The 25,063-nt window shown below is 41.7% G+C and overlaps 1 protein-coding gene across 2 annotated transcripts in view; it reads right to left on the bottom strand.

The window, feature by feature from the left end:
* FGF14 (fibroblast growth factor 14) overlaps positions 1–25,063 on the bottom strand; it is a 692,658-nt gene that overhangs the window by 163,497 nt on the left and 504,098 nt on the right. For both annotated transcript variants that reach the window (XM_075061506.1, XM_075061507.1), the window contains exon 3: positions 21,087–21,190. In XM_075061506.1, coding sequence (XP_074917607.1) covers positions 21,087–21,190 — 104 coding nt within the window. The remainder of the gene's footprint in view (positions 1–21,086; positions 21,191–25,063) is intronic.

Here is a 25,063-nt window from a genome sequence, read left to right as displayed (position 1 = left end):
ACAATAGTAAAGATAACTGATTGTTTCAGACTTTCATAGAGAGAACATTAACTGTTTGGCAAACAGTCAACATGGGTCTGGTACCAGGGAAATCAGTGTCTTACTATCTATTAGAAGTTCTCTGAAAAGAGCACAAAAACATGTGGACAAGGGGAATTCATTGGAATATAGTGTACTCATAGATTTCCAGGAGCCTTGTGAGCAAGGTCCCTCACCAAGGCTCTTTGTAAATTAAGTTGTCATTGGATAAAAGGGAATTACACTTCCTCTCTCATGGAATTCAGAACTAGTGGAAGACAGGACAACAAAGGGTAGGCATCAATGGTAAATTCTCAGAAGGAGAGGGTAGTACAAGTGATGTTCCCCAACGGTCCAGTCCCCTAGGGACCCAATCCTATTCAATTTTTCATAATGATATTGGGAGGGGAAAGGGTAAACAGGTTTTTGAGGTGGAAAAGTTAGACCAGATGATACTAACTGAGCAAGATAGTTAAGACCAAAGCAGATGGTGAAGAACTTCAAAAAAGATCTCACAAAACTAAGTGATTGGGCAACAAAATGGCAAATGAAATTTAATGTGCAGATAAATGTACCGAAGTAATGCACATTGGAAAAAATAACCCCAACTATACTATACAATAATGATGGGGCTAATTTAGCTACAACGAATCAGGAAAAGATCTTGGAGTCATCATGGATATTTCTCTGAAGATGTCCATGCAGTGTGCAGAGCAGTCAAAAAAAGCAAACAGGATGTTAGGAATCATTAAAAAGGGGATAGAGAATAAAGATGTGAGAATATATTATTGCCCTTATATAAATCCATGGTACGCCCACATCTTGAATACTGTGTACAGATGTGGTCTCCTCACACTCAAAAAAGATATTCTAGCACTAGAAATGCGGTTCAGAAAAGGGCAACTAAATGATTTAGGGTTTGGAGACGGGTCCCATATGAGGAAAGAATTAAAGAGGCTAGGCACTCTTCAGCTTGGAAAAGAGGAGACTAAGGGGAGAGGATATTGATAGAGGTATATAAATCATTGAGAGTGAGTGGGAGAAAGTGGATAAGAAAAGTTATTTACTTATTCCCATCATACAAGAACTAGGGGTCACCAAATGAAATTAATAGGCAGCAGGCTTTTTAAAACAAACAAAGGAAGTCTTCTTCACACAGCGCAAACAATTCAACTTGTGGAACTCCTTACCTGAGGAGGTGTGAAGGCTAGGCTGATACAACAGTTGTTTAAAAGAGAACTGGATAAATTCATGGTGGTTAAGTCCATAATGGCTATTAGCCAGATGGTAAAGCAGAATGGTGTCCCTAGCCTCTGTTTGTCAGAGGATACGAGATGCGATGGCAGGAGAGATATCACCTTGATCCTTACTGTACGAGTTCCACTCCCCTCTGCGGGCGCTACAGTCATTGGTCACTGTCAGTAGACAGGATAACTGAGCTGGATGGAAACTTTGGTCTGACCCAGTAAGGCCGTCTACTACAGTGACGACACATCGTGTGTGGGAAATAAGTATTCTGACGGAACGACTGCCAGCAGGGAGGTTGGGGTTGAGGCAGAATGCTTTGACATGAGGAACTGAAAGGAGCATGCCTTGGCATGGATTAGTACGAAGAGCTTGGTTGCAAGCAAGGTCATGAATCAGGATGCTTGGTTTGTCAAAGGGGATTCTTAACAATAGAGGGGACTCTGCACAATTTTTTTTTAATTTTTGCAAAATTCTGCACATTTTATTTGTCAAAAAAATGCAATATAATCATACCAGTTTCAATTGTTTTGGTAAGTTATTTAAATTACAATACAGGGGAAAAAAAGTCACAATAACTATTCAGCATTTCCTAAACATATGAAAGTTAAATTATAAATACTTGGTAACTAATATCCTATGCATTCCAGGACAGGCCTGGCCTGCCAGGGAAGAGAAGTGTGTCCCCCTACAGATTTATTTTGCATTTTTCTGTGGGGGGGGAACAGAAATAGGGGGTGCATATGAATTCTGCATCCCCATATGGATGCAGAATTCTGTCAGGAGTACATCCAAAGCAACAACTACATAAAAAAATTACAAAAAAACAGTTCCAACATAATTTATTAAATTTTAAAAAGCTACCAATATACACATTTTGTATCTTGCTGGCAATTTACACTGCTCAAGATCATTATTCTCCTTCACTCTCATCCCTACCATGCCCTGTTGTGCCTTATTTTACTGACCATGTAAACTCCTTGGTGCAGGCCCCTTTGTTTTCTCTTTCACCTGTAAAGAACATACTCCTATGGAGCTATCTATATACTGCAATAATATTGGCGATCTTATCTCTTAGGATGGACAGAGGCTGTGTTGTCAAAAGGCAGGGAGCTGGATTTTTCCTTAGCTGCTTGGTGTTACACGCAGCTGGATAAAATGCTCTGCATGGACCATTTCTTCCTTTCTTTCTAATTAATGAAGAAGGTGCTAAAGTATTTCAGCAATGATGGGATTTACAACTCTTACCCTCATTTTTCTTTTTCCTATTAGAGGCATGATTCTGCCACCCTTCACACACACAGTGTTCCTTTATAGTTTAGTCCATGAGTTGTTGCACTGGTTTTATTGAAACTCGTCAGAGAATGAGGATAGTAACAGGCTCTCTATTAATAAAAACTTTTAGTTGGGAAAAGAAATGGGACAGTGGCCTAAATTTTCATGGGATCAAGGTAAGAGGAGGGAAAAATCAAACTTCAGGAGTTTAGAATTTAAAAAATGAATAGAGACAGCTTTAACTTATCCACTCTACTTTTGATCATGTAAGTTATGCTCTGGAAGAGAGAGGGAGCAGAGCAGTAAACTACTTGTTAAATCAGATTACTCATATTTTGTCTCTAGCCCTTTCTTGGAGGATACACATGCACAAAGTGCCAATGGATTTGAGCTATGTATCTATTTTGAGATGATTTGACAATACAGGCATGCAAAAAATCAAGTGAGACAATCACTTAATAGGCTCTCACCTAATTAATGAGAACACTCATGTTCAGGAATATGTAGAGCACATTTGAAGAGAGGAGAACAACCAATGAATTACATTATCCTTTCAATCAATTATTTAATACAACACTTCTGTGTGCAAAAAAAAATATATATTGAGCCTTGCCTTACCATCAGGACCTATTCTGATGGTAGGAAAGGAAGTCAGGCAGCAGTGAAAATGCTGACTCAAAAATACAGGAATTAAACGAAATGGCTATGTAAGACTTACTTGGGATTTTTGGCGTGGGAAATCTTAACAGGGAGTATTTTAGTTTTACTGCTGGGGAGAAAGGTTAACTCATCTCTTCCTCACCCTCCAAAAAAAAAAAAAAAAAGCAATGGTCACATAGGGCACAATGTAAGCAACTGCAGTGAAATTTAATTAAACAGACAGAACTGAATGAAATTTTTCAGCAGAAACTTTTGGGGGAGCGGCAAAAATGCAGATTCAGCAACACTGAAACGTTCTGAAAATTTGTGTAAGTTTCAAATTGATCCTGTTGGAAAACTGCAAACAAAAGTTTAAAAAGTCAAAATGTTCTGATTCTTTGGTACAAAACAAATTGTTGTTTCCAAATTTCCTTCAATTTATTGAAAATAAAAGAAAATGCTCAAAATCAAACCGTTTTGTTTCAGGTTGAACAAAATGTTTCATTTGATGATCTTCTTTCAATAAGTTGAGCAATATTTTTTTTTCTCAAAACTGCCAGTAAACTAAACCATCAGTTATTCTTACAGCCTGTAATGGGCTGCACTCAGCTCTCACAAGCACCCTTTCTGGCAACGTGTGTCTGCAGCCTTTAAACAGTCCCAGTCCTGGGATTGGGCTGTACCCTTACGGCTTCCTCCCTGGAGGCAATGGTTTTGCTCTCTTGGTCTGTTCTGGCACCAGCTCTCCAGTTAGGCCCCTTAACAGTTCAGTTCCCTCTCTGGGGGTTTCTCTGTCCAGGTGTAGCCCACTTCACCAATGGCCTATTGGGGGAAATCCAGGCCCCCCACTACTCTGGGTCCCAGACCAGGAACCCTAAGAATAGCAGCCATGTCCCTTTAGCTAGACTGCTTTCAGTTCCCTGGGCCACTTCCCTGCGGTCACAGCATTCCAGGATGCTTCACACTTAGTTCACAGCTCTTCTGTGTTCAGGCCCAGCAGCCAGCCAGGAGTTCTTTCTTGCTGCCCTGTTCCTGCCAGCACTGAGCTGTCCATGGTGTTGAAGCTCCCTTTGGCCAGCCAGGAGCACCAGCTGTAGTCTCTGGCTCTGCAGCTCCTTTATATATTGCCTTCCTGGGCCCCAACTGGCAGCCTCTCTGATTGACTAGCCCTTTTCAAACTCTCTAGGCTATTCAGAGGACTTAACTCTTCTGCTCCTTTCCTGGGACAGATGTGGCAGGGGGCTTCTGGGCCTAGTCCACCCCATCACACTGCCCTAAAAATATGCTGTTTTACAGCTGATCTAGGACATTCTGTAGCCAGGAGCCTGCACCAGGGTTTACTGCAGTACAGTTGTGATAAATCCAGGATGAATCTAGCCCTATAAGTATAGAGTAAACGACTTCTGCTTACTGAATGGAACTTCCCTACAGACTTTCGAGCTCTGAAGGAATATGGTTCTCAGAACTGAAGGTTCAAGACGTTTTTTCCTTCTGACCTCAAGATACGGTTGCCTTTTTGCCAAGAAGAATTCTGAGTGAGGCCAGTTACAAAGCCTTCCTCATTTTGGAAAGTTTGTGGACTCCTTTTCAGTAATTACAGCTGAAATTTGGTGATTAGGAAGATCATTTTTAGACATTTTATCTTAAAAACAGCATATAGAACTAGTCTTTAAATTTATCATGATCATTTGTTGTACAGTGTTTACAAAATAGCGCACATCATGGGGAAAAGAAGCCACAGTTTGGGCCCCAAGAGTCTTGTCCTGTTCCCATTTTAGTGGAGCTGAATTCAAACATGGGTCCTGTGCTATAAGGTACCCACCCTCTAAAGCATATATTAATTATTAGTTGCTTGTTTTTCCCTCAAAAAGTTGTGTGGTCGAGAAAGAGAATCACTGCTTACATGAAGTGTGCTGAATGATCTGTTGATAATTAATACTCAGTTTTTACACAGCCAGTCCCAGTCTCCCACCCCAACTCTCAATGCCAGTTCCCCTCTCCTGCCCCCCTTCTCCCAATCTCTAGACAGTTCCTCCCTCCCAGACTCCTTTTCTTATCTACTCCCTTTGTCCCAGGTCCAACTCTTGTCCCCTCTCCATTTCTACTCTGTTGCTTGGGCCCAACAAGGGGAGAATAGACAGCACACAAGAAAATCTCTCCCTGTTTTCAGATCTGATGCCTGGATCCAGCCCCTGCCTGGCCCACAGCAACCTGGGGCTGCAATTGCAGGAAAAGTCCTGCTCCGTCCCTGCAGCTCCAAGCTGGTGCATGCTCGTTGTGCACAAAATCTCTGGAATTTTTATCTGTGAAGCTCTAAGAAGTCTCTGCTGAGCATGTGTGAACTATGATTTTTCAGCGGCTTATAACTTGGCCAGTTTTGGTGGATTTTTGCAGAGGTAGTAAAAGGCACATATCTGACATAAAGATCACACTCTAGTGCAAAGTATGGGGGCACTAGAGCTGCTCAAAGAAAAGGCTGCCAGAATTTTTAACAAGGGAGGAAAAACAATAATTTCCCTATCCTCATTCCTGGAAATGACTGAACCATTTTGGCTGAAATTTTCCAAATATGGACAGCCTCAGGATGACAAATAGCATAGAAAATTGCATTCCAAATGGTTACTTTGGCAACTTTAATAATAAATGGCACTACCAGCCCTGACTAATACACCATAATAATAATCGCTTTTCTGTGGTGGCTCACACAATGCATTAAGGTAATGCCTTATTTAGAGCTAAAACTATTCCCTCCTCTGCAACTGCAGAGAGCCCACACCTACTTGAACCAGTGTAATTCTGTACACACTAAACTGGGCAGGATATTTTAATCCTAGATAGACTCCATCAATAGTGTAGTCGAGAGTAAACAGAGCTTACCCACTTCTCATTTGGGGAATATGGATTTTAGCTCAAGCTAGTTTACCAACTTATTTTTTTACTACTACAAACTGGTCCCCATGTCAACTGCACATCCCTCCCAATTCTAATTCAAATATTTGACCTTAAAAGAATAAAATTCTATATACCTGAGGATGTATCCACTTCTTTCCTAGGAAATATGATGCATTTCCCTATGCCTGAATATTACAATTATCCTCAGTTATCTAATAATAAATTAACGGGTAGCTACTTTTTTTTGGTAGCAAAAACTTTCAAAATGTATAAAATCTCTCATGAGATGCAATTGTCATAGACAAAAACCAAAATTTTCAAACTTGGGTGCTCAAAATCAGACACATATCCACATGGATTTACCTCCTACACATATGGTCACCTACACTTAAAATGTTTTGTTATGCTTCAAAATTAATAGGAATTTTATTTTACTATTCATTTCTGCATGATAGTGTGCAGTTTCTCTTAGGTAACAAAAGGATAGCTTTGACTAAAGCAGTTCTTCTGTATGCCTGCATGGTTACTTCTACATGGAAGCATTTCCACAAAACAGAATTTAAAATCAAATCAAGATTCATTGTTTATTTGTGTCAGTCTATCCCTATAGCTTTTGTAGATCTATAAAATAGATGTCTGAATAACTGAAAGTGCATTAGATAAACAACTAAACCAGTTATGGGACACGGGTACAATTTCCTCTCTTTATTCTATTACTGTACCCCACATTAGAGTTAACATTTGCCTCCTCTCCAGGAAATCTTGAGAGCATTCTTGGCCTTCTCTGCATTTTTAAAGATCAAAATTGTTACATAATAAAAAACATATTGTAAAACTACTTATCTATACACTGTAAGACAGTTATCTGCAGTATATTCCTTGCTAATTCAACAGTGTGCAGTTGGGACATTTACAGCTTCTCTCAAAAGTTCATCCAGGAACCCGTATATTTTTGGCAGCTACATTGTAGTATGTTAATATAATATGTGAAAGCTTAAAGTCACACACTGAAAATTAGGAAGTCTCTAATAAATGAAACCTATAAGGTTTGTAAATAAACAGTTTTTGTACTTCTGTTATTGTTTAAGTACAAAAACATGGTAAGAAAGAGGCAGAAGAAGAGTATGTAATAAAAAGCAAGATATTTAATATTTAGAAACATAAATAACCTAACCCCTCAAAAAGTAACCAGATTGAGAATAAATAAATGTCCAGAAAAGTGTAGGTGTATTTATGTAATTTATGTAATATGAGTAAAGGCTAAAAAATACAGGAGGAGTAACATGAGAGAGAGAAGTGCATAAAATTTGACAGACCAGATTAAACCATTGGTCCATCAAGTATGTGCCCAGCCTTTGACATTGGCCATTACTCAATGCTTCAGAGGAAGGCAAAAACACCCATAATGTACCCATTCAAATAAGCAATGCTATACTCCAAGGAAAGCATTCCTTCAACCCCTGTGGCAATCAGCTTACTCCCTGAAGCATGAGATTAGATTACCCTTATTTTAGCATGCATAACTACAAGTGTTATTTCTTGTCATAAAGTTATCCTGTCCTTTTAAAAATCCAGCTACAGTAGCCGACTCTATGACCTTGTGTGGCTGTGACTTCTGTGCTGTGTGAAGGACAGGAGACCAAAAGGCATAGAAGAGGAGCAATTTTTCCCCTTGATCTATCTTAAATAGAGGCATGTGGATACAAGGAAAAGTCTGCAGAGATAGTGTATATGAATGTAAGAGAGAGAGGTGTTGAATGATGGAATGGAACCCAGGGTTTCCAAACAAACATGGTTAATAATTTATATACATCTGAAAGGGTATGTTAAGAATCTGGTTTCAGTTAGGGATTCTGTGGACCTGAATAAATCAAACAAGGTGTGTGTACATGATATGAGTGTCCAGAAACACCTCACTGCAATTTCAGGGTCAAATTCGGCTCTCTTGTACACTGATCAAGTGGAACTCCATAAATGGCAGTGAGGCTGAACAGATGCAAATGAGGGCAGAATCTGATCCACCGTAGTCATGCATGATGTGAAATATATTATACTTTACATTATAATCTATCCCTCTGCTGTATATGAAGAATATTTCTTTGCAATTTCTTTTTAAATGAACTTTAGTCCAAGGAGGAGCCACCACTGGCTGCCAGAGAAACTCAAGCTGGCAGGAGCCAGCACAAGCACCATCCTCAGCAGAAACTGTGTGCTCTAAACTCTTTTACCCCTCTCTCACCTCTCTCCTGCTCCACCTGCCCTTCATGTTCCTCTTCCCTCCTTCCTGCTTATCCTCCCCCTAGCTCCCATATGTATTTCCCTCCTTTCTTTGTTCACTCTTCCTTCTTTTTGGGTAGCCAATCCCATTCTAACAAAACTCCCAGAAAACGTAATAAACAGAAAACATAAGCCCCTGAAAAAGAACTGTGGTATTAATATGTCATTTGCAGAATAGCACTCTATTCACTGTGCATATGTTATATCCCTTTTCTCTACACTGTGTCTGCCATGCCTTTGCGGTGGGGACTGTCTCTTAGGGTATGTTTTCACTACCCACCAGATCGGTGGGCAGTGATCGATCCAGCAGGGATCGATTTTTCATGTCTTGTCTAGACATGATAAATTGACCCCTGAGCACTCTTCCGTGGACTCCTGTACTCCAGCTCTGCAAGAGTGCAGGCAGAGTCGATGGGGGGGAGCAGCAGCAGTCAACTTACCATGGTGAAGACACCACAGTAAGTCAGTCAATCTAAGTATGTTGACTTCAGCTACGTTATTCATGTAGCTGAAGTTTATAGATTCATAGACTCTAGGACTGGAAGGGACATCAAGAGTCCAGTCCCCTGCCCTCATGGCAGGACCAAATACTGTCTAGACCATCCCTGATAGACATTTATCTAACCTACTCTTAAATATCTCCAGAGATGGAGATTCCACAAACCTCCCTAAGCAATATTCCAGTGTCCAACCACCCTGACAGTTAGGAACTTTTTCCTAATGTCAACCTAAATCTCCCTTGCTGCACTTTTAAGCCCATTGCTTCTTTTCTATCATTAGAGGCTAAGGTGAACAAGTTTTCTCCCTCCTCCTGATGACACCCTTTTAGATACCTGAAAACTGCTATCATGTCCCCTCTCAGTCTCTCTTTTCCAAAACTAAACAAACCCAATTCTTTCAGCCTTCCTTTCATAGGTCATGTTCTCAAGACCTTTAATCATTCTTCTTGCTCTTCTTGGACCCTCTCCAACTTCTCCACATCATTCTTGAAATGGACACAATTTCCAGAAACTGGACACAATACTCCAGTTGAGGCTTAACCAGCGCAGAGCAGAGCGGAAGAATGACTTCTTGTCTTGTTTACAACACACCTGTTAATGCATCCCAGAATCACGTTTGCTTTTTTTGCAACAGTATCACACTGTTGACTCATATTTAGCTTGTGGTCCACTTGACCCCTAGATCTCTTTCTGCCATACTCTCTTTCCAGTCTGTATTGTGAAACTGATTGTTCCTGCCTAAGTGGAGCACTTTGCATTTTGTCTTTATTGAACTTCATCCGGTTTACCTGAGACCATTTCTCCAATTTGTCCAGATGATTTTGAATTTTGACCCTGTCCTCCGAAGCAATTGCAATCCCTCAACAGTTTGGTATCATCCACAAACTTTAAAGCGTACTTTCTATGCCAACATCTAAGTCATTGATGAAGATTGAACAGAGCCGGTCCCAAAACAGACTCCTGCGGAACTGCACTTATTATACCTTTCCAGCAGGATTGGGAGCCATTAATAACCACTCTCTGAGTACGGTTATCCAGCCAGTTATGCACCCACCTTATAGTAGCCCCATCTAAATTGTATTGCCTAGTTATCGATAAGGAATAATGCAAGACCTTATCAAATGCCTTACTATAGTCTAGGTATACCACATCCACCACTTCTCCTTATCCACAAGACTCGTTATTCCTATCAAAGAAAATTACAGATTGGTTTGACATGATTTGTTCTTTCAAATCCATGCTGAATATTTCCCTATCACCTTACCAACCTTCCAAGTGTTGCAGATGATTTCTTTAATTACTTGCTCCATATCTTCCTGGCACAGAAGTTAAACTAACTGGTCTGTAAGTTTCCTGGGTTGTTTTTATTTCCCTTTTTTATAGATGGGCACTATATTTGCCATTTTCCAGTCTTCTGGAATTTTTCTCCCATCTCCCATGACTTTTCAAAGATAATAGAGGAGGTATCTGAGCCTCTAGCTATTAACTCCTTGAGTATTCTGGATGCATTTCATCGGCCCTGGTGACTGCAGGCATCTAACTTTTCTAAGTGATTTTAACTTGCTCTTTTTTTTATTTATCTTCTAAACCTACCCCCTTCCCATAAGCATTCACTATGTTAGACATCCTTCAGACTTCTCAGTCATTAAAGCATCTCTGCCATTTCAAGTTTCCTGTTTACTGTTTCTCCCTCCTTACTGACAATGGCCTACCCTGTTCTTGTCTTTCCTCTTGCTTCTAATGTATTGATAAAAAGTCTTCTTGTTTCCCTTATTCCCATAGCTAGTTTGAGCTCATTTTGTGCCTTTGCCTTTCTAATCTTGCCCCTGCATTCCTGTGTTATTTGCCTATATTCACCCGTAATCTGACCTAGTTTCCATTTTTTATATGGCTCCTTTTTATTTTGTAGGTCATGCAAGATCTCGTGGTTAAGCCAAGGTGGTCTTTTGCCACATTTTCTATCTTTCCTACCCAGCGGAATAGCTTGCTTTTGGGCCCTTAATAGTGTCCCTTTGAAAAACTGCCAACTCTCCTCAGTTGTTTTTCCCCCTCAGTCTTGAATCCCATGGGACCTTACCTATCAGCTCTCTGAGCTTATCAAAATCCGCCTTCCTGAAATCTGTACTCCCTTCTACCCTTCCTTAGAATTGCAAACTCTATGATTTCATGATCACTTTCACCCAAGCTTCCTTCTACTTTCAAATTCTCAATGAGTTCCTCCCTATTGTGTAACTTAGATTGATACCCCCTCCCCCACAGTGTAGACCAGGGCTAACTCGGCGATTGCATAGCACCTAGTACAATGGGGCTTTGTTCACTAAATAATAGTGAAAGATGCTAAGACTGACAGCTTTGGATACTGAAATCCTTTATACTCACAGAAAAGGTACAGAACAGAGAGAAGCAGTGTAATCTTCCCCCCATCCCTACCAGTATGTTTCAGCCATGAACTGGAAGAACCACCTCTGGTGTGAGCAGGTACTTTATCCCTCAAGCTGCTCAGTCCATAGACCCTACAATGGGATACCCAAGAAGAGTGCTAATTAGTATCCCCAGTAATATATTCTTGTTCTATTATATATCCACTGAGAAATTAATGAGAAGACCACCACTGAGTAGGCATATAAAGCTTGTAAGAGCAGAACAACCACCATACTGAGTCAGACTAATGGTCCATCTAGCCCTGTATTCCAGCACCTGATGATTCACAGGGAATTAACAGAACAGGGTGATTATTGAGTGATCCATCCTTAGCCATCCATTTCCAGCTTCTGGCAGTGTAAATGGGTTGGGACTCACCATCCGCGACACCTCCTGCTGGTGATTTCAGGAATTAGCTCAATTCCAGTGGAGTGCCCCCTCCTGGTGGCGTCCCATCCGTTGTTCTGCCCTCTGCTCTCCGCTGCTGTCGCTGGACCCGCGTTGCTCCCTGCTCGGCGGCGTCCTCTTCAAGGCCACTGCCCTCCGGCAGTGTCCCTTAGTCCATCTGGACCCCCTTCGATGATCAGCAGTCCAACATTCCAGCCACCATATGCAACCACACACCCCAAAGTCTAATTCCTCTTGTCAGGGATCGGGCATAGTCTATAATGGCCACACCCTATGGCTAATGGCTGGGTGTACTGCAAGGAGGAAGGGGGGGACGCAGGCCCGCCCTCTACTCTGGGTCCCTGTAGCAGGGCGGATCCCTGCTGTAGCCCTAAAGGGGTTAAAAACAGCCCAGGGAAGGGGCCGGAGAAGGCACCCTTTTAGGCTGGGCTGATTGGTGGAAGTGGCAGCAGCTGGGGCCATGCCCCAAACTGAGCCACAGGCCCTTATAAAAGGGCAGAGAAGCCAGAAGCCAAGGGAGTCTCTCTCTATGTTCAGAGAGAGAAGGGCCTGGCTGCTGGAAGGGACCAGACAAGGTACCTAGGGTGAAGCAGGGCTGGGGAAGGCAGCGGAGCCGGGGAGCTCCTGCCTGGAAAGCCCCAGGCTGTGGCCTAGAATTAGGCCAGGAGGTACTGGGGTTGCAGGGTGCAACCCAGGGGTAGGCCAAGGCAGCAGGTCCAAACCCCTTTGCCGATGATGAGAGGCTAATACTGCAGTCTGCCCCAGGGTGTGGGGCTAGCTAGTGACTGGGCAGTTGCCAAGACCCTGAGGCAAAGTGGGGATAGAGTGGGGGGGGGGGTTCCCAGGCAGGGGAAACCCCAAAGGAAAAGGGGTTACTGCCAGGGGCCAGAACCCCACGTAAAAGGGGCACCGGGGTCCAGGGAGGGACACGGGGCCCATGGTAGAAGCCAGAGGGTGGATCACCGGCCTGCAGAGGGCGCTCCAGCTGCAAACTTGAGCTAATTCCCAGGAGTGACCAGCAGGAGGCATAGCAGGGGTGAGTCCCGCCTGATTACAGTCCCGGCCCAGGGACCCTCTGGCGTCAGCCTTCCTGTCCTCTTTCTTTCCCCTCTTCTGTCTGTTCCCCTGAGCCGCTTCCCCTACGGCCCCTTGCACCCACTAGGCCCTTCTCTTCAGGGCCTGCAGCCTGGCTGCTATGGGCTAGAGCCCTCTAGCCTCTCTGAGCCTGCCCAGCACTGTGCTGTCCGTGGTGCTAGTCTCCCCCTTGGAGACTAACCTTCCTCTGTCAAAGGTTAGAGACAGACTGACTGCTCCTTTCCCGAGCAGCCTTTATATATGGGTAAGCCTGGCCCTGATTGGCTCTCTCCAATCTGGGCCCTGATTGGCTCCCCATAAGCCCTTTTCTAATTGGCTCCCTGGCCTGCCACAGCCCATCCTCCCAGGGAGTGGGGCAGTCCACCCCACTACACACCCTCCCCCTTAAGAATCTACCGGGGGGGGGGGCGTGAAATTCCCTATCGCCCCAGTGCTCCTCGCAACTAGGCCCACAGTGAATCTCTCTCTTGCCGCAGGCTCTCCAGTGTTTGGGTCCCCACCGTAGACCTCTCTGGTCCTACAGGGGTTCCCGTATCTATTTGGGTTCCCACTTTGGCCCTCTTGACCCTTGTGTGGATTCCCTCGTTAAGGTGGGGCCTCTCTACCCCAGCCCCCTTCTCTCTAGGGGCCTAAGCCTGCACTACCCCTTCCTGGAGGCTAGTCCCAGACTGAGCCTTGCTTTCTGACACTCCCCCTTTCTGCCTCAGGGAACAATGCCTCTGTATGTGGCCCTTGGTGTGGCAGTGGAAGCACCCTTGGTGCCTTCCCCCTGCCATGGCCCTAGTCCTGCTTGTGTAGGCCCCAGCCCTTCCTTCTGGGCTGGCCCGGGCCTTGGGATCCCTGTAAGGGCACTCTCTCCTTAGGTGTCCCTGATCCCCACAGACCCAATAAGCTGGGGACCCCCCATTATCTTCACAGGGGGAGCCTTGTCTGGGTGGGGCCTCTCTGCCCTCTCCCAGTAGGGACACTCCCTCCTGAAGTGGCCCTTTCACCCACAGGTGTAGCATTTCTTAGAGCCAGGCCCTGGCCTCTTGCCCTGGGCGCCTGGTCTCTTATATGGTCTGGGTGCCCACCCCCACAGCAGCCTGAGCACCTCACTCTGCTGCTCGGCAAGCCGAGCCACCCAGGCCCTCCAGTAAAAATCCCGCTTCTCCACCATCTCTCTTTGTTTCTCCACCATCTGTTTCTCAGTGCCACATTGTGGCACTATCTGCCTAGTCCTTGCTTTTGCCCCTTGTATCAGGGACGGACTGCTCGTACCTGCATTCTCCACCACATGTAAACGGGATGGGACTCATCACCCGCGGCGCCTCCTGCTTGTGATTTCGGGAATTAACTCAATTCCAGTGGAGCGCCCCCTCCTGGTGGTGCCCTGTCCGTTGTTCTGCCCTCTGCTCTCCGCTGCTGGACCCGCATTGCTCCCTGCTCGGCGGCATCCTCTTTGAGGCCACTGCCCTCCGGCAGTGTCCCTTAGTCCATCTGGACCCCCTTCCGGGGATCGATGATCAGCAGTCCAACATTCCAGCCACCATATGCAACCACACACCCCAAAGTCTAATCCCTTTTGTCAGGGATTGGGCGTAGTCTATAATGGCTGCTCCCTATGGCCAATGGCTGGATGTACTGCAAGGAGGAAGGGGGGACCCAGGCCCGCCCTCTACTCTGGGTCCTGGCCCAGGGACCCTCTGGCATCAGCCTCGCTGTCCTCTTTCTTTCCCCTTCTCTGTCTATTCCCTTGGGCTGCTTCCCCTATGGCCCCTTGCACCCGCTAGGCCCTTCCCTTCAGGGCCTGCAGCCTGGCAGGTATAGGCTAGAGCCTTCTAGCCTCTCTGAGCCTGCCCAGCACTGCAATGTCCATGGTGCTAGTCTCCCCCTTGGAGACTGACCTTCCCCTGTCAAAGGCCTGAGACAGACTGACTGCTCCCTTCCTGAGCAGCCTTTATATATGGGTGAGCCTGGCCCTGATTTGGCTCCCTCTAATCTGGGCCCTGATTGGCTCCCCATAAGCCCTTTTCTAATTGGCTCCTGGGCTGCGCAGGCTCCCTGGCCTGCCACAGCCCATCCTTCCAGGGAGTGGGGCAGTCCGCCCCACTACAGGTAGTCTGAGACTTGGACACTCAGAGCATGGGATTGCATGATGAGTAACAGGTTACTCATATATGCCTTTTCTGTGGACACACAATAAAAGAAGATTGTGAAGAGGAGATCCACAGAAATAAAGGCCTTCAGCAGCTAACTCTTAAAAAAATTACTTGATGGAGAAGTGTTCAAAATATACCTATTTATACTCTTTCCAAGAATGTTACCACAAATGTAACTATTTTCCAGGAATTTGTAACATGATTTTGTATATTATGAATTTACTAAACATGTTTTACCTAATGACACCCATCTAAACCACATCCTAACTTTAATAAACAACAGTTTCTGAAAAGAAAAAGGAATTTTTAAAGAAGTAATTGTATACATCAAGGAAATGTATATCTCTGCTGTCCATCACCCTAATATCCAACTGTTTCCCATTGTAAGTCCTTCTCAAGTTTGCAAGAGAGCTGGAGGAAATCTGACTCTGACTTAATGTATGTTTTACTTGGATGTAGTTCCTGTAAGTTAACAAGCACTGCCTTTTTCTAAATTTAATATAAACTTTTATAGAATTTGAAAATGAAGACTTGTATTGTTCCATAATTTGTGAAATGTAAATCATGAAATTAATTAGATCAAGATTCGATTTGCTGCTTACCTACTTTCCCATTCTCTAAACTGTGCTAAACCAGCCCAAACATGTAAGTAATGTCAACTCACAGAGTGTAATTAATACTTCCTTTCTCCCATGCTTTGTCATTATCTATATAGATTGTAAGCTCTCCAGGGCTGATTCTTTATACAGTGACTAGCACAATAGGGCATGGATCTCAGTTGGGACCTTTAGGTACTACAATAATACAAATAATAGCTGTGAAAAATATTATACTTGGTAATATTTTGTCTCGGTGTGGTACAATTTTTGAGGTTCTTCATCACTATTATTATTCCAAAGCACAAAGGATCTAAGGAACCAAAAGTATATATTTTTTTATTTGACTTTGATTTAGATACTGTAGAATATTGATTACTCTGTCTTATTCTCTTCCATTGTGTGCTGTCTACAAACCTATGTCCTGGAGGCTGCAAATTGTTCTTTTCAGATAAGTCAATTATGGGGACTTAAAGAAATGGTGGCAATTTCAGCACTGGGAAGCAGCTGAAATGTCAGAAGAAACCCTCCATGCTGAAGATTCTTCCTACTGAGAGTTGCTAGGGACTACTGATACTGTAAACTCACATCCTGATAATATGCATTGATATTTTCTCTAATTCCAGAAAACTCCAGCATAGACTATTATCTTACAACCAGCAAAGTATTATGCACCCAGCTTTTGCTCAGAATGAAACTGTGCAATGTAACACAGATTACTCAAATTCACACTTTACAAAAAGATCATTCTAGAGAGTAAAACATGGACCATCTTTGCTTTTGGAAATATGGGTGGTTTTATAAAAGCTTTTATAGTTCTGGTAATGTCTCTCTCTTATTCATTTTAATTTTCTTGATAACATACTCGGTTCCTGAAAAGGGGCTGGTCTATACAGGGCAGTTCAGGTGCAGTAAGCCTGAGCGTGAATTTCAAGCACACTAGCTACTTTGCGCTAACTCCCTGCAGGAACACTTTTACTGTGCACTTAGGGCGCCCTGAGGTGGTTTAGCTTAGTACATCTCCAAATATATTAAACTATAGTACACAAAATCACTCTTAGTATGCAGGAGAGTGTCCATAGGGGGAGTTAGTGCAGAGAAGCTAGTGCCTAAAAGGCAAGTGCACACTAGCTATTAGGGGATTTTTTTCCCTGTGTAGACAAGCCCTCAGTGTCTGGTCTAATCACTATCTTGGGCTGACCTGCAGCCTGAGATCAGAACTACCTCCATCTTTAGGCACTGGCCAGTCCTTGGCAGTTCCTCTTGACTTTAATAATGTCAGATCTAGTCACAGAAGAAGTTTTATATTTTTGAGTGTTTGAAGAAAGTGTACTCACACTTAAAAGCAGCAATGTGGGCTGTGGAAATTACAGTGCATCAAACTACAGCCACCAGTCAGCAGAATGCTGCTGAGTATCTCATTAGCCCTTCACAGTGTCATGAGCCTTCAAAAAGAAAAGCTAGAACATAAAAGTATTTAGGGAACTTTAAATCCCCAGGAAGTAGGAAGATTTTTGGGTTGGCAATACAGGATGATTTTGTGTGGAAAAATCCTGTTTCTCCTGCAAGAACTGCAGTGAAGAATTCAGATTAAGCTCTCAACATTCTGTGAATCCATGCAACATGAGCTCTCTCTCTGGTTTTGTTACTTACGTAAATATAATTTTTCTAGGTCAGTAACCTGTGACTACAATCAGGAGACTACCACGAAGTCCAGACACACTGCATTCTAACAGCACTAGACTTGTGCCACAAATCAACAAAAACATTAGAAATGAAAAGTTCAGTGGTTACTATGTTAAGGGATATATACAAGTTTCTAAATACTTTCCCCAGTTTTTGAAATAAGCTTCCCCTTGCTCTCCCCAGGCTGCAAACAATACTTTCTTCCAGCTGTTTATATCACACTCCTGGAAGGAATAAGGTGGTGGAGTCTCAAAGAAACACCTTCCCCTAAAGAATCCTCCAAAGCTCTCTCAAAACTCTGAAGAATTTTCCCCCTTTTGACTTAACAAATTTCAACTGGTGTGAAGTAGGAGTTTGATTTGTATAAGTATGCAAATGATAGACAGCATATCTGAATTGCTAGAGAGGGTTCCAATCACAGGTCTATCATTTAATTGAATAAATACTTATCCAAGCAGTAGTGAACCTTAAAAATACTGTTTTTTTGGTTTTGTTTTGTTTTTTAAAAAGGTCATTATAAACCTACTTTAGTTTCCTCATCCTCTAGCCTCATGGCAGGTCAATAATTCTTCTAGTTGAGAAGGACTGGACATAAGTCCCTTCCAATCAATGCTGCTGCTTACCTGATGAGAGGTGATGTGAAATAGTCTCACCACATTCCCCAGTCAATCAAACCAAGCCTTCCTTCATGGCAACGTAGAGCACTATCATATAATCAGCAATTTGGCCCCGTTCATTTTTGCTTGTTTTCTATTTTTCATATGTTGCTATTTCAAATTAATATATTTCCATCACACTGTTTTAAAATATAGGTTCTAGTCTGACACCTTCATAATATATTTTAGCTAGGATGTTTTTTTTAAGCTGAAACAAGAACTGCAGACACAACCCTAATGTCACTTGCACGAGTATTGCTGCTATAATATAAAATATGACTTCTGTATTTTGAGATCAGTAGGTGAAAAATATTGCCAAAGGAATGCAAAACTCACCAAGAAGATTGTAACATATATCGTTTGCTTCACAATTATGACAACAATATTTTCACCCAGAGGGCGATATTTCACAACTTCTGGGCACAGTATATCTTCATCTTGATCCAAGTGGAGATACACACATAAATCCCCTATCCACTGAAATGAGTACAAACTCTTTTTTCTAAAGCAGGTGCTCTCTTCCATGTTTTATTTTTTTTATTTTCAAATGTATTAGTCTCTACTCTTAAAATAAGTAATTCCTCTTAATGAAAACACAATAATAATTCTTACCCCCCCCTCAAAAATTAATATGAACTTTGGCATGGACATGAGTTTTTCCAATGATATATTTTGTAAATGACCATTCTTAAATCTTACTTCAGATTACCAAATATCACAAACTAACCTGTGGAACTCACTGCTATGGGATGTTGTAATGGTAAAAGTATATCCGGGTTCAAAAAAGAACTGGATAAATTCATGGAGGATAGGTCCATCAATGGTAATTAGCCAAGATGATCAGGGATGAAACCCCATGTTCAGAGAGGCCCTAAAACTTTGATTACCAGAAGCCAGGAGTTGAAGAAGGGGTGGATTGGTCCATAATTGCACTGAAGTGTATACTTCCCCTAAAGTTCTAGTACAGAGCACTGTTGGAAACAGTCTGACCCAGTATGTCAGCTTTTATGTTCTCATCTCTATGAAATAAAGAATACTCATTTTCAGATAGTTTTTGGCATGTGTTAAACCTAAAGACTCTTCTACTGCATGCTGTATTATTTTCATTTATCTTTGCAAATGTTGTTTTCCATTTGATTTCATATTTACATGAAAAAAGAGTAAACAGTACTTTCCCAATACAATATGTATTGATTCCCTTGCCTTACATAAGGAAGAGGGACAGATTGAGTCACTCTCCCTAAAGAAGTAGAAAATGGAGTAGAAAATGATAAAAAATAAAATAAATGCACACAGAGTGGCATGCAAAAAGCAGCTAATAAATGTTGTCAATAACAATAGAAATACACATGTAAATCATAAGTTCTGAAAATCCAGCTAATATAGGGCATACAGTGGGCCAACCTACAAACCTTTACACATGCCCATGATTTTACTCACATGATTAGTCTCATTTAAGTCAATGGGATTACTTATACACCTACATAACTTTTATTAGCCAAGTGTTTTCAGGATTGGGTTCAAAGTTACTAAGAGTTGGATTCTGCCATCTTTGGTCATGTTGATTAGTACCTTTCATAGCAATTAGTCACAGTGATTTCAGCGGGACTATTTTTGGAGGAATACATGAACAAAGGGTGACACAATCCAGCCACACAGATTTCTCCACTCTCCATAATTACAGCCCAGCCATTAAGCTGCTATATTCTCTGGAATGAGCACATCTTCTGGAAACATTCTTTACCATTCACTAGGAAGGGATGAGAACACTGTGGCGTTACCGGTGGGCAGAAGCATATTCATACTGCACTGTTACCACATGAAGAAATAATCTCCATGATGTGAATTCCATATACACTTGATATAACACCACCCGATATAACATGAATTTGGATATAACGCCGTAAAGCAGCGCTCCGGGGGGGCAGGGTGGCACACTCCGGTGGATCAAAGCAAGTTCAATATAACACAATTTCACCTACAACACGGTAAGATTTTTTGGCTCCCAAGGACAGAGTTATATCGAGGTAGAGGTGTACATGAAACCATCAGAAAATGGGAGGCCAACAGTGCTCTAGTCTTAACTGTAGGGAGATATTGTATGTTGTGTTATATTTTTCTCTGACAGACTAAAAAAAATAAATCTTTCACATCACAAGTGTTGGGGTATCCCAGAGTCATACTATGATTAGGCATTTTTCTTGGTGTTGACATTCAATGTTAGAATATACTTTTTTCCTTCTAATTAACTTTTCAATGACAGTCACATATTTAAAAGAAATAGAATACTTTCATTCAGGCCATAGAAGCAAAATCTGCCCAATTTCCTCTCAAGGCACAATGGAAACAAAGCATTATATTTTAACTCAGTGTGGACTGGAATATCATCTGACATAAGAAATTTAAAGAGCATGAGATACAGTAAGAAAACAGCATCCACTGCAGTGAAAAAAAAAAAGTCCCGAAACACCTGGTTAATACTGTCATTAAGTTAACCCTATATAACACTGAGGCTTTTCACAGCTGTAACACCACCACACATTGACTGATTTGAAATATCGTAAGATATTTTATTTAGCAGCATTATTTTGCCTGAAGGAACTTTCTTAGCTTTGGCCATTTTGCAGGTCTGTATTATTTCATGCAATTCTTACCTAGAAATTTTTCAAAATCCTTTAAAATCATATGATAATATTTTTTTAATGCAAGTGATGTTTCAAATTCTAATATTCCTAGCCATTGGTGAAAAAAATTAGTGATCCACACAATGAAAAGATAGTGCTATATAACAAGAACGTAAATTTCATTACAGAAGTACCTTATTTTACTAATCATTCATAATTCAAGTAACTTCTGTAGCAAGTTTTAGATCCTGAACATCATGCCAGTAATGAAGGCACTGCAGACACTTACAGAAAAGTTCTAGAGTCTTTAACTGAAAATTATAACTCATCTGTAGTTTTACTAAACCATCTCACAGATTTCAGTAGCTAAATATATCCTTGCTATAGAATTCTATAGAATGTTTTTCAGAAAATTCTACAGCAAGGATATCATTTTCTGTTAAATTCTATAGGTTTTTAGAGCAATTTTTAGAGACTCTAAAAACATATTGATTTAATCTCTATTAATTTCTATAGGACTTATCATAAGTGAGGTATGTTTCATTCCAGTACAGATTTCTGTTTTGGATATGTGTGTCAAAAGAATTCAAAATATCCACAGCATGTTACTTACTGATGTGTAGAGGAAACCTTCTCCATTTAGGGCTATATACAACCCTGTCTTTACACCCTGGATAGCGACAACTCGTAGTCCCACTGGTATAAGGTTGAACAGAGCTGTAAATATAAACATGATCTGTCACAGATGAGAACTGATAAATAAAGTATTTGAATAATCAAAAACAAGAACAAAGAACAACTGTTACCGCCATCACAAAAAGCTCTGATTTCAATAAAATTTTAATTAAGAAAGCATTGCTAAGTTAGTATTTCAGCTTTATGTTGCAAATTTAATTGGCAATTATTTCTGTAGCATTTTAGTATTGGCACAATTGCTAGCTAGCAAATAAAAAAGAATATTTCATAGGATTGCAAAGAATACAACAGAATTACAATTTCAATGAATGGAAAATGCTGTAGTCATATAAACATGGGGGAGGGGACAGAAACACTTTCTAAGTATAACATTTTGTCATCTATTAGTTTCATGCAGAAAGTGAGAGTAACAATCATAGATTATTCTCCAGAATGAAAATCTTTCCATTTTGCCTACAATGAATTTTTTCCCCTTAAACACTTAAATGTTATTGTAGTATGAAGCACCCCCAGTAAAACTGCTTTCAGCAAGGCTATGGCCCTAGAACTGAAAGTGCAATGGATATTTTTGTTGAGAGCATCTTTGACATAAGCAATGGTACATAGACTCAGCATATGGGAAAGCACTTAGGCTTCTATGCAGAAAAGTAATCAAGCACAGATTTTAAGCATGCACATGTACTTGAGCTGTCCTGAATAAGTATGCTTTCTGAAATTGAGGCTTTAAAGAGAAACAGCTAACAACAACTGTAGTAACAAAAGTACATAGATTTAAGATAAAAAGACAACAATCATTTTTATAAAAGGCTGAAAAGAAAACAACATAAAGGTGCAAGCAGGGGAAAAAGACTTCAAAAATCTCAGAACAAAATCAACAAAAATTGAGAGAAAAACAGCATGGAATTAATTTTACTGCCAACATTTAAGAACCATCAGGATGGAGATGCTGTATAATGATGGAATAAATGAACAAGGAAGTTTAGAAATCTGTTGGCTGCAGTTCAAATTGCAAGTCCAAAATGGCAAGTTGCACTTGTGCTACACTACACGGGAAAGATGGCAAATGCCATTTTATGATTCATGACCAGCAAAACATCTGGCAGAGGAGATCTTCTTGAAAAAGACTTTAGTGTTCTGACTGATCACCCCCTATTTAAAAATGAAATAAATAAGGTATATAAACTATTAGTTTTCAGGCAAGCGAGACATGGACCAACTCTTATGCCAAATTACACCAATAAGAATGCATGAGTTTGCTGGCCTGGATTATGAGATAAAATGCAAACTGTGCATCACTCGGGTTCTGGGGAACAGCCCCTGAGCCAGAGCTCATGTTGGACAACTTTTAAGCCCTGGATGAGCTAGGAAGTGGGAAAGGCCCAGGCCCTTGAAAGAAAAGCAAAGTACAACCTGTATGTAGACTAAAGACACATAAGCCCATGGTACCAGCCAGTTAAGTCTCAGGAGGTAAAACTGCATTTCAAAACACCCACAAAAGGTGCGGTGGGTTACCCAGCATTTGAAAAGGAATGCCATATATATGGCAAGAAAGTATGCTTCATGACACAGTTCCTATCTAAGATCCCAGAATTCAAACCCACATCAGAAAAAGGGGAAATGCATTCACTATCAACAAGGCAGACATGTAGCCTAGGTGCAAGAACTCCAGGTTGGTGAGGCAATAGCTACAGAGATATAAAGGAGACAATATTGATTCAGAGGAAGCTAACCATATCTACATAAATGGAGTAGAGTATATGGCCTGTTAAAATGGCAATACCCTAAAATATTCTCTCAACATATACCAACAACATTATCAGAAATATGCCCCTGCAATAGAAAAATACATGGAATGTGATCCTGTTAAGAAGAAGTATTGCCACAGTGAAAAAGTTGGAAGATGCTGTGATAAAGCCACCTACTTCCTGCAGCTTCAGAATGAAAAGAAAGTGCATAAAAAAGAACTCCAGAAGGTACAGAAAACAAATTGATGGATTTATATAAGAGAAGTGTTAAGAGGTGCTATACAGAAAGTTATACCTAAGCCAAAAATTAGCATTAATATGTGTTATTTGTATTGCTGTAGCTCCCAAGGACCTCATTCAGACTGGGGGAGGTCCTACTGGTCTAGTCACTGTACAAGCCTACAGTAAACACATGTACCTAATCTAATCTGAAACAAGAGACCATGATTGTGACAAAGACAAGGAAGGAAGGGGGATGGGGAGTACAACAGGTAATGAAAAAGAAAAGGATCACAGGAGGTCTACATTAGCTATTGCACAGTTTGATGGCGTCTGAAGGTTCCAAATCATCTAAAAGCTTTAAAATAATAAGTAACGTCAGTTATCCCCAACTGTCACACAGCAAAGACACCATTATTTGGATGGCTTCTTGTTAGGTGTCACAGCAGAATTGGGTCTTGGGTAGGGATCTGAAGGAGGAGAGAATTTGGAGGAGGATTAAGCCTTACAAAAGAATGTAAGTTTATTATTCAGTGACTAAAGGGATGCATGAAAAGAGCAAGGGTGTATTCACGGAAGAAGCAGGCAAATCAGAATTCAAGACTGAGATTAAAAAATAAAATGGTAGGAGGAAGTCTGGATGTGCATTAAAAGCATAATGTTTGTACAGTGCCTAGCACAATGAGGGGTCCTGCCATGACTAGGGCTCCTAGGTGCTACAGTAATACAAATAATAGATAACAACGATAACAGAGAGAAGAGGGCATATATATCCTGTCTTCTATTTCTGGTCATTAAAGGGCACTGGGTAGGAAATCAAACAACTTCACTAAAGAAAGATGCACAAAGACACAAAAGATCCAGGAAAACTGTTAATAATGATGACTCCAAATCACAGAAGTCTCTTCAAAACCTTTGGCAAGCAAACTTCAGTAACATCATTTGAGAACAAAGAAACAGGACCAGAATCAGACAATGACAACCCATGAAGAAGGTATTACAGATCTGAAATAATGACAGTGTTTTTATGCAAATAATGAGAAAACAAATGAGAGAGATTTATGTTTATTAACCTCTGGTAGTTTAGAGAGCACTGAGAGAGAGATTTAATTATGTGCCTTTTTAAGGCCACCAAAATATAACCTTAGATCCTCAGCACTGAAGGAATTAGACTAGTGCATGAGCTGTTAAAATGGAAAGCAGAATGCTGGAGCTCTGCTAATAAAGAGCATTGGTCCAGTAGTTGAGAGCGTGCCTGGATTTCATTCCACAGGACGGTTTGTACTTCATTGGGACAAAGAAGATTAGTCTGCATACAACTATTGATGCACATATGCCCAGCATAACTCTCTTTGGTGCACGCTTCTCATTAATTTTAGCAAAACATTCTATAGGTCAGGCTCGGTATGTGATATCCACATGCTCATAAGTTGGTCAAATAAAAAGCAATTTCCTACAGAACCTGGTTCTGCAGTGCTCCTCAGTGCGGACTATTTCCATGCCAGCTTGCAACCTTCAATCTTTTAGCACTTCAGCTGTAACCCTATTAATTTCTCACTAAAGATTGAATTGAGCTATTTAGGCCCAACTCATAGTAACTAGGGTTGCCAACTTTCTAGTCGCACAAAACTGAACACCCTGCCCCCTCCCCAAGGCCCACCCCTGCCCCAAGGCCCCACACCCTGCTCACTACATTCCCCTCCCTCGGTGGCTCGTTCTCCCCCATCCTCACTTATTTTCACTGGGCTGGGGAAGGGGTTGGGGTGTCAGAGGGGGTGAAGGCTCTGACTGGGAGTGTGAACTTCAGGGTGGGTCCAGAAATGAGGGGTTTAGGGTGTGGAAGGGGGCTCTGGGCTGGGGCAGGAAGCTGGGACGAGGGAGGGGGTGAGGGCTCCAGCTGGGGCTCCAGGCTGGGGGGTGGGGCAGAGGG

Source organism: Chelonoidis abingdonii, chromosome 1, assembly GCF_003597395.2.
Source record: "Chelonoidis abingdonii isolate Lonesome George chromosome 1, CheloAbing_2.0, whole genome shotgun sequence".
NCBI lineage: Eukaryota > Metazoa > Chordata > Testudines > Testudinidae > Chelonoidis > Chelonoidis abingdonii.
Note: the sequence above shows the minus strand (reverse complement) of the source record. Positions and strands in the feature narration are given on the sequence as shown.